General features: G+C 33.1%; 1 protein-coding gene across 1 annotated transcript in view; it reads left to right on the forward strand.

Annotated features, from left to right (window-relative positions):
- Cad99C (cadherin 99C) overlaps positions 1-10,802 on the forward strand; it is a 154,049-nt gene extending 143,247 nt beyond the window's left edge. Inside the window, exons 16-31 of the mRNA XM_089695093.1 lie at positions 144-284; positions 704-827; positions 1,318-1,478; positions 2,214-2,387; positions 2,690-2,899; positions 3,240-3,488; positions 3,991-4,086; positions 4,350-4,503; positions 5,126-5,418; positions 5,685-5,909; positions 6,101-6,369; positions 6,873-7,052; positions 7,395-7,524; positions 8,519-8,621; positions 9,081-9,390; positions 9,814-10,802. Of these exons, the coding sequence (XP_089551219.1) occupies positions 144-284; positions 704-827; positions 1,318-1,478; positions 2,214-2,387; positions 2,690-2,899; positions 3,240-3,488; positions 3,991-4,086; positions 4,350-4,503; positions 5,126-5,418; positions 5,685-5,909; positions 6,101-6,369; positions 6,873-7,052; positions 7,395-7,524; positions 8,519-8,621; positions 9,081-9,390; positions 9,814-9,907 (2,913 nt within the window). The 3' untranslated portion in view covers positions 9,908-10,802. The remainder of the gene's footprint in view (positions 1-143; positions 285-703; positions 828-1,317; positions 1,479-2,213; positions 2,388-2,689; positions 2,900-3,239; positions 3,489-3,990; positions 4,087-4,349; positions 4,504-5,125; positions 5,419-5,684; positions 5,910-6,100; positions 6,370-6,872; positions 7,053-7,394; positions 7,525-8,518; positions 8,622-9,080; positions 9,391-9,813) is intronic.
- The last annotated feature ends 1,406 nt before the right edge of the window (positions 10,803-12,208 follow it).

Consider the following 12,208-nt stretch of genomic DNA (forward strand, 5'->3'; position numbering starts at 1 on the left):
TTTTATTTATTTATGATAAAATTTCCATTGTCTATAGAGAATGGTTATTAAACTTTTATTCCTCATGTTCTCTGGATACACTTTTTTAAGTCGAATTAGCAGACCGTTACATGTTACTAAAACGATAATGTTTTCAATTACAGGCAAAGGACCCAGAAAACGAACCTGTGACCTATTCAATAGTGTCTGGTAATGACTTGCGTCAATTTGCCATTGGGTCTAACACAGGCATTATCACTGTTATACGACGCTTGGACCGGGAAGTGTTAACTCGTTATCAATTGGTAAGTATTAGTATAATTATTAGTGGTAGTATTAATTCAAAAAAGTTGAATAAATGTTTCTTATTACCGTTCGTTGGAAATAATCTTTATTGTAATTACATAGCAGTCATATTCTTTAACTCAACCATAATTTAATAAAAAAAGAAGTGTTGCACTTGGGGACTGCCGCGGTAAAGCTATTGCATGCTATACCCTCAAGCCACACCTCCGAGCCCGTCGGAGTGGGGAGCGTGAGGTTTTTTCGTTACGGAATTTCTCGATTCGGTCCCCGCGCTCAAGGCCCGCGATAGAAGCTATGCAGTAGCTTAAAATATGCCAACCAAAAATTATTATTTAATAACACAATTTCAAGCCTTTCTTCACACTATATCAATCAAATTAATAATAAAATAACGTTTTAAATACTTACTATGTTACAGATGGTAAGAGCAGAAGATCCTGGGAGATTGTCCACAACAGCAACTGTTAATATTAAGGTGACTGATATCAATGACAACAACCCCAAATTTGATGAAGACTCCTACTTATTCCATGTAAAAGAAGGTAAGAACTCGTTCACAATACTACAAATGATGCTTACCGGTAGCACACCGGTAGTAAAAACATATTGCAGATCATGAAAATTGGATATCGCAATGTAAAACAAAGCGATTGATCTTCTCAAAAACGAAATCAAAGTTTTTAAACACTGAAACTGACTGATTAAAGTGTGACACATTTTTAAATGTAAAATATATTCTCGTTTCTATTTTCTATATTTTTACCCGACTACGGCGGAGCAAAAGGAGGGTTATGATTTTTCAGTTAATTTTATTCATAGTATTTTCTAATGTTTGATTTTACGCGAGTATTATACATTTAGAAATTAAAGACTTTTTAACGGATTTTAACCGCGTCAAGACGTATAACATCTCAGTCTCCCCGTGACCACGCTCGCTGTAAAGTGTTCGAAACGTCGGGAAAATAATAGAATGAATAAATCGCGTTTAAAATCCGTTAAAAAGTCTTTAATTTCTATTTTTTTCATTTCCAGGTCTATCCGGTGAACAAGTCGGCTACGTCCACGCGACTGACATAGACGAAGGTGTTAACGCACTAGTCAGTTACACGATGCCGACAAATCTACCATTTTCTATAGATAATGCTACGGGATTGATCTCTACTAGCACTAAATTGGATTATGAAGACACGAAGGTATTGGAAATTTGATTTATTTGTATATTTTTAAGTGTCTTAAGTTTGGTGATGTCCGATTCACACCTGACACTTTGATTTAATTGGTTATGTGTTGTAAAAATATGTCAGAATATAATCATGAAAATGATGTATCATTATTCATGCTCTGGATATGAATATAGCCAATGTATACTAATATTATAAAGCTGAAGAGTTTGTTTATTTGTTTGAACGCGCTAATCTCAGGAACTACTGGTCGGATTTGAAAAATTCTTTCGGTGTTAGATAGCCCATTCATCGAGGAAGGCTAAGGCTATATATCATCACGCTAAGACCAACAGGAGCGGAGCCACGCGGGTGAAACCGCGGAGCGCAGCTAGTAGGAAGATAAAACAATAAGTTTCATTGATACTTGCCTTGCCTTGTAAAAATTGGCGATTTTTATCATTGTTTTAATTTATATAAATATAATTGAAGTGAAAACTTCTTTAGCGGCGTTGAGCATTTTTTCTGTAATGGGTATAAAATCTTAAACTCGCGTCAGGACACGTGACCTGATCGAAAAAGCGTAAGACGGATACAATTCCAAAATATCAAACATGCTCAACGTTAATAATCAAGTTTTCACTTCTGCCGGCACTCCCGGAGTGCAACCCGTCTTTTTTTTTAGGTTTAAGTACTGGTTCATCACTTTAAACATATCGATCAAATAATTTTGGAGTAGTTATTATTTTTTTTTTTAATAATTTACAGGAATACGCGTTCGTAGTAACAGCAACAGATGGCGCTATCGACAAGCGTCTAGGAACAGCGTCTGTTACAGTTCTAGTTGATGACGTGTCGGATGAAGCTCCGGTGTTCACACAAGCACTGTATTCTGTGCACGTACCGGAAAATGCACCTAATTACCCTGTTGTTAAGGTTCATGTGAGTATTTGCATTTTATATATCTTTCGTGTAACAATAGTGTGGAATATTAACTCTATATCCTTTAGTACAATAGGGTTATATTTACATGTATTTAAACTTGCATTAATTTCAACTCAGGCAATTTTCCAATAGTGAACATCTCTGTTCATATATTGGAAAATATACATAAAAATCTTTAGAACAACCTTGTTTGTATAGTGTCAAGAATACTAAACATAGTATTTTTTAATTGCATAGGTACATTGAAAAAATAGAGATAATAAAGTTATTTATATTACATACCAATTCATAATTTTCAGGCTGAAGACCCAGATACGGTACCAGAAATAACATACACAATACTAAAAGGTGATACCGAATCATTTTCAATAGACCGTAAATCGGGAATGATTCGTACTCTAAAAGCTTTGGATAGAGAAATGATCGCAAGACATGAACTACTTGTCGGTACTGAAGAGAATAATGGAGAAGGCAAGGGAGCCACTACTACTGTGGAAGTTATTGTTGATGTAAGTAGATAAATGTATGATTTTACAGATTTTTTCATAATATGATGTTTTGTGGTAAGTTTTTTTCTTCAGTCAATACTTGGAACTACATGATTTACAAACAATTATTTGTCGTCGTTTTTTTTTTCTATCTATAATTTAATTCATTATTCCTGTAGATAGCGCTATTCAAAATCTTTACCATTGCTGAAAAATATTTTTTAATGTATCACTGAATTACATCCAACCGAAAAATCCATCCCTTCGATGTCTATCTTTCGGGAAATCTACTTCCATTATACTGAATTCTCTAAAAATAATTCAAGCTTGTCTCAATATTGACAACCTAAATTATCTGCAGGATAAAAACGACAATACGCCAATATTCACCTCAGTAACTCGTCCAGTTACCATCGAAGACACATCATCAATCGGGTCTCTAGTAGAAACCGTGGTAGCTTTAGATTCAGATGCAACCCCACCAAATAACAGAATAAGATACGCTTTAGTGGGAAGGGGTAAAGCGTCTATATACTTCCATGTGGAACCAGATACAGGTGCTATTAAATTACGAGACGATTTGAGGAAGGAAACCGATAGTGAATATACTGTAAGTGGATTTTTTTTTGGTTAAAGATATTGAAAGCAATGGCTTGCCAGAGAGTCCCACCTTGTGATCGAATTTTTAGCGGTTTGTCCCTTAGAAACATAAAACTGAAAGAATATAATAAATTCGATCGCTTTGGCTGGTCACGGGTGGCAGAGTTGGTCAAGCATCCGCCCCAGATTGGCACGAAATGATGCGGGTTCGAATCCCGCCTCGTGATCGTTTTTTTTTCTATTCTTTATATATTTATGTAAAGCATTTGAATACCATAAAACCAAAAATGTCAAATTCAATAGTTTATATAATTAAATATGTTATAACTATGTGTTATACGACTTGAAAAAGAAGGTATAAAGAATGACTTGTTATTCGTTACATACATTTAGTTCAAAATAAACTTCATTTATCCATGTATCCCCTTCTTGGAAACAACAATTTCTTCGTAATACTTTAAAATTAGATTCTTATAATTCCTCATAGTTACTAATGCAATGAACTTATACAGGTGGACGTACAAGCCTACGATCAGGGAGACCCTGTACTCTCATCTGTTACAAGCCTCACCGTGTATGTCAGTCATTCAGCTACCGTACCTCCTGATGTAAGTACCTTAAAACTTTATACAAAACCTATTGTATATACTTATTTAATAAAATATTTTTGACGTTATTTTTAAGTTTGAAAAAAAAGTATTTGAAATAGACAAAATAAACTCACATTGTTTGAGTACAAAATTACTACTTACCACAAATATTGTTTTTATTTTGGCTAATTTTCTAAAGAAACATGAATATTTCTTTATTGATTATTATTATTAATTGCCTACGATTAATTATTTTTATATTATTTTAATTATCTTTTCAGGTAAGATTAGGTTTTGCCGATACCACCTACACAGAGCATGTGGCAGAAAATTCACCAAATGGTACTTTAATTCGTACTTTACCTATTTGGAATAAGGGAAAGCATTCAAGAGATTTACCCCTTAAATGTCTTCTTACTAGTTCTTCTCACAAAGGTAATTATATAAGATAAGGCACCAACTTAGACGTATTTGTAAAAGGTATCAATTCAGTTTTTTTAGTATGACAGTTTATTATATGTATTTTAAACGAAAATATATTTCCACCGAAAGCTAGTGATAGAATTTAATGTTATATTCTTATTAATAAAATAAATTTATTTTTATTTCAGTCCCACTTAAAGGTAAAAACCATAACGTCCATTACCCGTCAGTGTATGTTATTAATTATGTTTATATATAAACTTTTTTATTAACCCTTGATTATCGTCATCTGTGTGTCCTCAACTTCAAGAATCCATTATGTTGCGCTCACACTCTTATAGAAATTAGTTCGTTGATGCTAACTAAATGTTTAAATATCATAAATCAAAATTACAAGCATATAAAACGGCCATTGTGCGAATTGTTTATTGAATATAGCTTCATGCATTTATCGCTATAAATAGTGACAAAGGAGAAATAAGTTCACATATAAGTAATATGGCTCAGACTCATGGATCAATCAAGCTCGGAATTTTTCCGTCTATTTATGTTCTTCTATTCACGCTTTAATGAATATTTTTTTGAATATTGAATATTTTTTCATGCTTTAATGAATATTTTTTTTTAATTCCAGGCGTATTTTACGTAAGATTAACAGAGGAAAGAGACTGTGCAATCCACCTCAACGCGTCCATAGATTACGAAAACATAACCGAATACTCTTTGGAAGTCCAATTAGAATCTATACAGGGTCTAATAAACCCAGATAGTAGTAAAGCAGTAATAAATGTTCATGTAACTGATGTGAATGATAATGCTCCTGTGTTTATTTTCAATGAGCAATCCACGATCGCTGGGGCTAAAGAGAAATATTACGCGATCGCTACTAAGGATATGCCGTTGAATACCAATGTTCTTCAGGTTAAGGTAAGGAATATTCTGTTATATTTTTTTAAGTGGTTATTCTGATTTTTTTAGATGAGCTTCTACATACTTTAAAAAATATGGGTGTTGAATTTTCATATTCTAAAATACCACATTCACATCATAAATTGTGTTGACACTTTTAGATAACTATTTAATTAAGAAAACTTACCTTTTAGCCATCTTTATATCTCGATTATAAAGATCCGTGAAGCAAAAACTATCCTTCCTCGCTCAATTACATTTCTTTATTTTATATATTTTTATAGGCAAAAGACAGAGATAGCGGTGATTATGGCAAAATTGAATATCGTAAGAATTCCTGGACAAAGGCTGCAGATGAATATTTCTCACTAGACAGTGACACAGGTGTCATAAGTAATATTAAGACTTTCGAGAATGTTCCTAAAGAAGCCTTGCCTTTCAAATTCAATGTGATGGCGAAGGATAATCCTAAATCTGAAGATTCCAAAACTGCAAGAGCTTCCATTGTGGTAGGTATCGTGACATTAAATCCCTGTATTTTATATTAATTTTAACTAAACAGCGTTCATGTTGGCATTATTTTGATTTAGGTGCAATACATATTATAAGAAGTTTAAACATACAATATGCTATAACGGGCTTGTAGATTATAGATGATATTGTTTCATCCACAATCCTAACCTTTATACATTATTTCCAGATAAATTTACTACAAAAAGACAATCAATTTGTCTTAGAAGTGTCCAACGTAAACGTAGACACTATGTCCACGCCACAAGCGCGAAGTCTTTTATCAGAAATAGAAGGAAAGAGCGGTTTAGTTGCAGGATTAGAGAAACTAACTCCAAGATTATATCTGGGAGAGAATGGAACTTTGGAAAGTGATACGAAAGGCACAGATGTGTGGTTGTATCTACTTGATCCGAATACCGGGGAGATTTTGACACGTGAATCTCAGCCGGTTAAAAAGTAAGTAATATCCAAGACTTATATTTTCTTTGTTCATACTTCGTTTATAGAAGTCTATAGACTACCCAGTAAAATTTTTAACTTTTTATATAAATGGGATGGATTCATCTCAGTAAAACGGCCTAATTTTAAAAGTATTTAAAAAGTTTCTGATAGTCAATAGGTAATGGTAATTAGTTTTTAAATTACCACACAATCTTTTCAAAATGAACCCTCTCTAAATGAAATAAACAGTCTGTATCCATAATATAGATCACCAGAAAGGTCATTATAATTTATTATTCTCAGTCTTTTAAATATAAATGACTAGCTGCGCTTCCTGTTGGTTTTAGCGTAATGATATATAGCCTATAGCCTTCCTCGATACATGGGCTATCTAACACGGAAAGAATTTTTCAAATCGAACCAGTAGTTCCTGAGATTAGCGCGTTTATTAGTATAGATTTATTGCCTTTATTATAATTCTTTCAATGCATAAATCTTCTAACATATTAATATTTCAGAGCAATAGACAGTGGGGTATCAATCCGAGCGCCACTATTACCCTCGGAGCCGCCGCGCCGCACGCAGATAGCGGTCGCGCCGCTCGCTACGGCTCTGCCCGCGGCGTTGCTCGCACTAGCTGCATTAGTACTGGTAGCTGCTACTGCTGCGACCGTGTATATATGCGCTTCTTGGAACCGGTGAGCATTTATTTATTTTATATTTGAGACATTGTTTTTCACATTACTTATTTTTGGGTTAATTTAATACTTAAAAAGCATTGAAGAATATGCAAAACTTGCTGTGAAATGATAACTTTACCGCATATTAATTTATTTTTCGCTTTCTCACTGTTCCTTAAAATTAACAATGATAAAATGTATTTACATAACACTATAACATCGGAATGTAAGTTAGGCAATCAATCGCCACTATTACGTTGCTTATATATTTCAATTAGGTCTTTATTCACTACCAACCTATAAGGCCTCACCAAAGACATTTTTGCGTATGTTTGACATATCAATTTATCTTAATTATAGCTACAAAAAGCACAAAGAACAAGCGCTCCAGCAGCAGTACGGCACACTGAGCCTCAGCATGGCGCCTCCTCGCCCGCCCTCCGGGTACGAGTCCAGTGAGGACGAACCGGCGCCGAGATATGAGACTCAGGTAAATACAGTAAATAGGACATTCCTAGATATGAGATATGGTATAATATGGTATAATATATATCTTGGAATAATGTGTGTATATATATATATACACACATTATTCCAAGATATATATTACATTAGTTATAAATATACTAGGTTTCCGCCCGCGGCTTTGCCCGCGAAGTCAAAGAAAAACCCGCATAGTTCCCGTTCCCGTGGGATTTCCGGGATTGCGTCATTTTCCCGGGGTAAAAAGTAGCCTATGACCTTTCTTCAAAATTTCATGAAAATTGGTTCAGTAGTTTAGGCGTGATTGAGTAACGGACAGACAGACAGAGTTACTTTCGCATTTATAATATTAGTATGGATTCTTAGATATTAGATTAAAGATATGAAATTTCATGACCAATTCCTTCCGGTCTAAAGAGTACAGTGGTTATTATTTTTGCGCACTTGAAACGTCACCATGCTGAAAAATACAAATTGTAAACGACGTACAAGTTATCATCCGAATAAATTATTGATGACCCTTGCGCCTGGCTTGCACTCAATTATAGTTATAGACACAAATATTATATTGAGTAAAAAATATTGATAACTAAATTTCCGTCCGCGGCTTCGCCCGCGTTTTCAAAGGAAAACCCGCATAGTTCCCGTTCCCGTGGGATTTCCGGGATAAAACCTATCCTATGTGTTAATCCAAGTTACCCTCTATATGTGTGCTAAATTTCATTGTAATCGGTTCAGTAGTTTTTACGTGAAAGAGTAACAAACATCCATACATCCATACATCCATACAAACTTTCGCCTTTATAATAGTATTAAGAAGATTAAGATATAAGTTAATTCTGATGATGTTAGTAAATGCTTTAACATATTTTGTATGGTTACCTTATCTGTATAGGTACTACATTGGGGAGAAAAAGTGAGTAAAAATATAATACCTAGTAAAGTGAACGAAAAAACTTGAATAACTTTCAGAAAATAAACGTGTGTCTCATTTTTTCCAGGTCTTAAACATGGCGGTAGATGACGCTGACTTGCAGTTAGATTTCAGCTCAAATAATCATGCCTTCAACATTCATAATGTTCAATATTTATCAAAGGATAACGGTAATTACTTTTCATTTTATACTTTTCCTATTTAATATTTTACTGTACATACTATACATTGAACAACATTGTGAGGCTTTGCTATTGATTCAGAATATATGAACAACATACTGTAATAATTTTACGCTTGTAATTCTATCACTTTATCACAAAATTGTTAATGTGTCTCCCAATCTATACTTTATTATTAATTTATCTTATCTAACTTAATTATGTATGTATGTTTATCAGCCATCTGGTTTCCATAACACAAGCGAAAGCTTAGTTTGTGATCAGATCGTGCCGTGTGTGAAAATTGTCCTGAAATATTTATTTATTTTAATTGTTGACGTGTCTTCTAATCTATACTTACCTTACTTTCAAATTTTATTTTCGGACCAATGCACATGCTTCGGTTGATTTGCACAAGCATGTTTTTTTCCTTGTTCTATAGATAATTAATTTAAAATCTCCATACAGGTGAAAGAAGTCCGACACTTTCCGAAACAGCGACTACAGCACGCGCATCGAGCGTCAACGAAAATGGCGGAACGCTAAACAACATGACCAACTTCGAAAATAACATGATACGCAACACTCAAACGTTAAATCGAAGGACACAGAATAGTCACCCGCTAAATAACGCACTCGGGACATTACCGAGAGTCAATAATAATAATATAAATGGGGGGTTATTAGCTGCGACGTTAGGGCGGAAAATAAATGGGAATAACCACAAGAAGAAGCCGCAGCCGATCATGGCGTATGATGAAATACCGGGGTTGCATAGGTAAATATATCATCAAATTAATTCAACTATTTATTCACATTATTTTAAAAATGTTGGTTTAGGAATTGTACTTATTTGACTCTTCTTATTAGCAAATTCTCTGTGATATTAACTTATTAGATTGAAATAAAATAAACTACGAAGTTAAATTACTTAACATCCAGAAAGTTTTAATAGTGCAATCTAGTATCTAGCCGTTTATACAAAATGAGTATATTTTAATGGAAAACATAGAACCAAAGTTCCGCTACATATTCCCAACACACAAAACTGACTCGCTTTGTTTAGTTTCAACTAGATGGCACTATATTCAATATTTTCTTGCTTGCTTGGCTTCAAATTATTTCTTAATTAATTTTGTAATTTTCAGGACTTTTCTTTTGTTAATTATCATAGTAAATAACCGTATATATTTAATTTCAGAGCATCAGATAACGACAACGTGACGTTTGGTAAACGCAACTTTTCTGGTTTCTCCTACGACCAATCTCCAGTAGAAACCACAACTGAACTTTAAATAGCAAATTAATATATAAATATAAAGTGATATTATCCGTCCGTTGCAAACACGTACTTAAATATAATGTGTTCAACGAAATATATTCAAGAAATACGACTGAATACGTGCTTCAAACATAGTTATTATTGTGAATAACGAATTTTTTAGATGTTTTAATTGTAATATTACTTAGCGAAGGCTAGTCGTATGAAATGTGCATAATAATAAATGTAAATAATAGTGGCATTGTTCATGTATATTGTAAGGTACCTGAGGGTACAAATATTTTGTATATAAATATTTTTATTGTAATAATAAATTTGCGCACTACACCTTGCCATTTTTCCTGAAATCTCGAATGTAAAATTGCATGCTTGCTCATACGTTTATGTGTTTTCTGTTTTGAAATATTTTACATTTATGAATTTTTATGTTACCTTAATTACAGTTTTAATGTGTATACTTCTTTTTAATCTTTCTTTACTGAAAAGTTACTGTTCAATTTCTTCGTTTCAAATTTCATTGCATGTTTAAAATCGATATATGTATTTGTCACAACATTGCCTTCATTGCGTTTTCTGAAAATCTATCATGAGTACGAATTCTGTGCCAGTTACGATTAAATGTTTTAGTTAGATGAATAAATTAATAATTTAGCATAATAAATAATGCTCATTTTTACCTGTGAATCAGGCTCCGAAGTGATTTGTGCCAAACAATATTGATGTCTAAAATCGTCTTTTATTTATTCATTGGCTAAGTTCTTAAATGTTACCTTGTAGAAATTTTTATTGTATAGATGGTTTGTAAATTTTATATCTCTGTTTCTATGTGGAAATAGATATATTTTGTAATATATTACCGTCATTAAGATTGTTTTAATATTTTTTGGAATAAAATAATTTTTAATGAATTTTTGTGTTTTAATGATCTTCCAACCTTCACCAATGGTGTCATATCAGGGGCCTTAGACAAAGTAACAATTACAAAACGATAACGAAGTTAGAAATCGCAAAAATGTATGGGATTGACATACGCCGCGTTAGATCACGTGGTCTATCTAATGTCAATCCCATACATTTTTGCGATTTCTAACTTCGTTATCGTTTTGTAATTGTTACTTTGTCTACTGGGCCTGGTATTTTTAAGGACCTGAGCTAACAAAGCCAGAGTTGCTATACTTTTATGGGTGACAAAATTGGGTAATTTTACGAATCCTAAGGTATACTTAAATTAATTATATAGAATATAAAAATTTCGATCACGAGACGGGACTCGAACTTTTTTTTCTATTTTTTAATATCTTCTTTATAAATTTATATTTATAACGCAATTGAAAAGATTTTGGCTAACTACAACTTACAAGATATTGAAGTCGAATATTAGCAATAATTATATGGCTATGTGTAATGTGAATAATATCATATTTGCAAATAAAAGCTGAATCAATATTAAAAAAAAAAAACTTAATTGTTATCACTCGCACTCACCTGTTTAATAAGTGTGGGTCTCCTTTGAATATAATATTTTTGTACAGTTAAGTAGGTAGTAAGAATATAGTAAAAAAATAACTTATCGGAAAATTAAAGAAAATACCCCTTGCAACTATTGAAGATACTTTTAATAAAAATTAAAAACGATCCGTTATGAGAGATTTTCGTTAAATACCGAATTACCAGCCGTAACTAATCCGCATGCAAATCAAAGACAATATAAACGGCCATTACGAACAAAGCCTGAAAGTCGGCAAAAAATTGATTGTATGAAAAATGTTTTGTGTTCACACGACAGACAATGGCCGTTAACAATTTAAAAAACCGCAACGAGTGAATTCTTTTGACGGCGCCATTTCGAAACTGGTGTAAGAATATTTTTTTCGAATTCACCGCGGCGTGTTCGCAGCAATTTACTTGCGTACATTTTTAAATTTAATATCTCTTTGTACCGCGGCCCCTAGCGAGCTTTACATCGCGTGGAATTACAGAAATGTCTAAAATACTGTGAAAATACGGTTTGAAATAAAATGGGTTTACACTGTGTACACGTTTGGATGTGTACCGATGTATTTTAGAAAACTCTAGCCTTAATACATTCGATCATGTTGGTGCTTTACACGGGAATTAAATTTAGTTTGAATGGGGATTGGGGACAAAAAGATAAAGGCTCTTTATATTGTTGTTTATATTAAGGACGGTAGATATAAACGGTAAACCTATCTACGATCTATCCTATCTACTAATAATTTTATTAAATGCGAAAATTTGTGATGGATGGATGGATGTTTATTTCACGTTAAAACTACTGAACTTATTACATTCA

The sequence above is a fragment of the Colias philodice genome, chromosome 5 (assembly GCF_061535455.1).
Source record: "Colias philodice isolate Cphi_HAF_F1 chromosome 5, ilColPhil1 Martin Lab GWU primary, whole genome shotgun sequence".
Classification (NCBI taxonomy): Eukaryota; Metazoa; Arthropoda; class Insecta; order Lepidoptera; family Pieridae; genus Colias; species Colias philodice.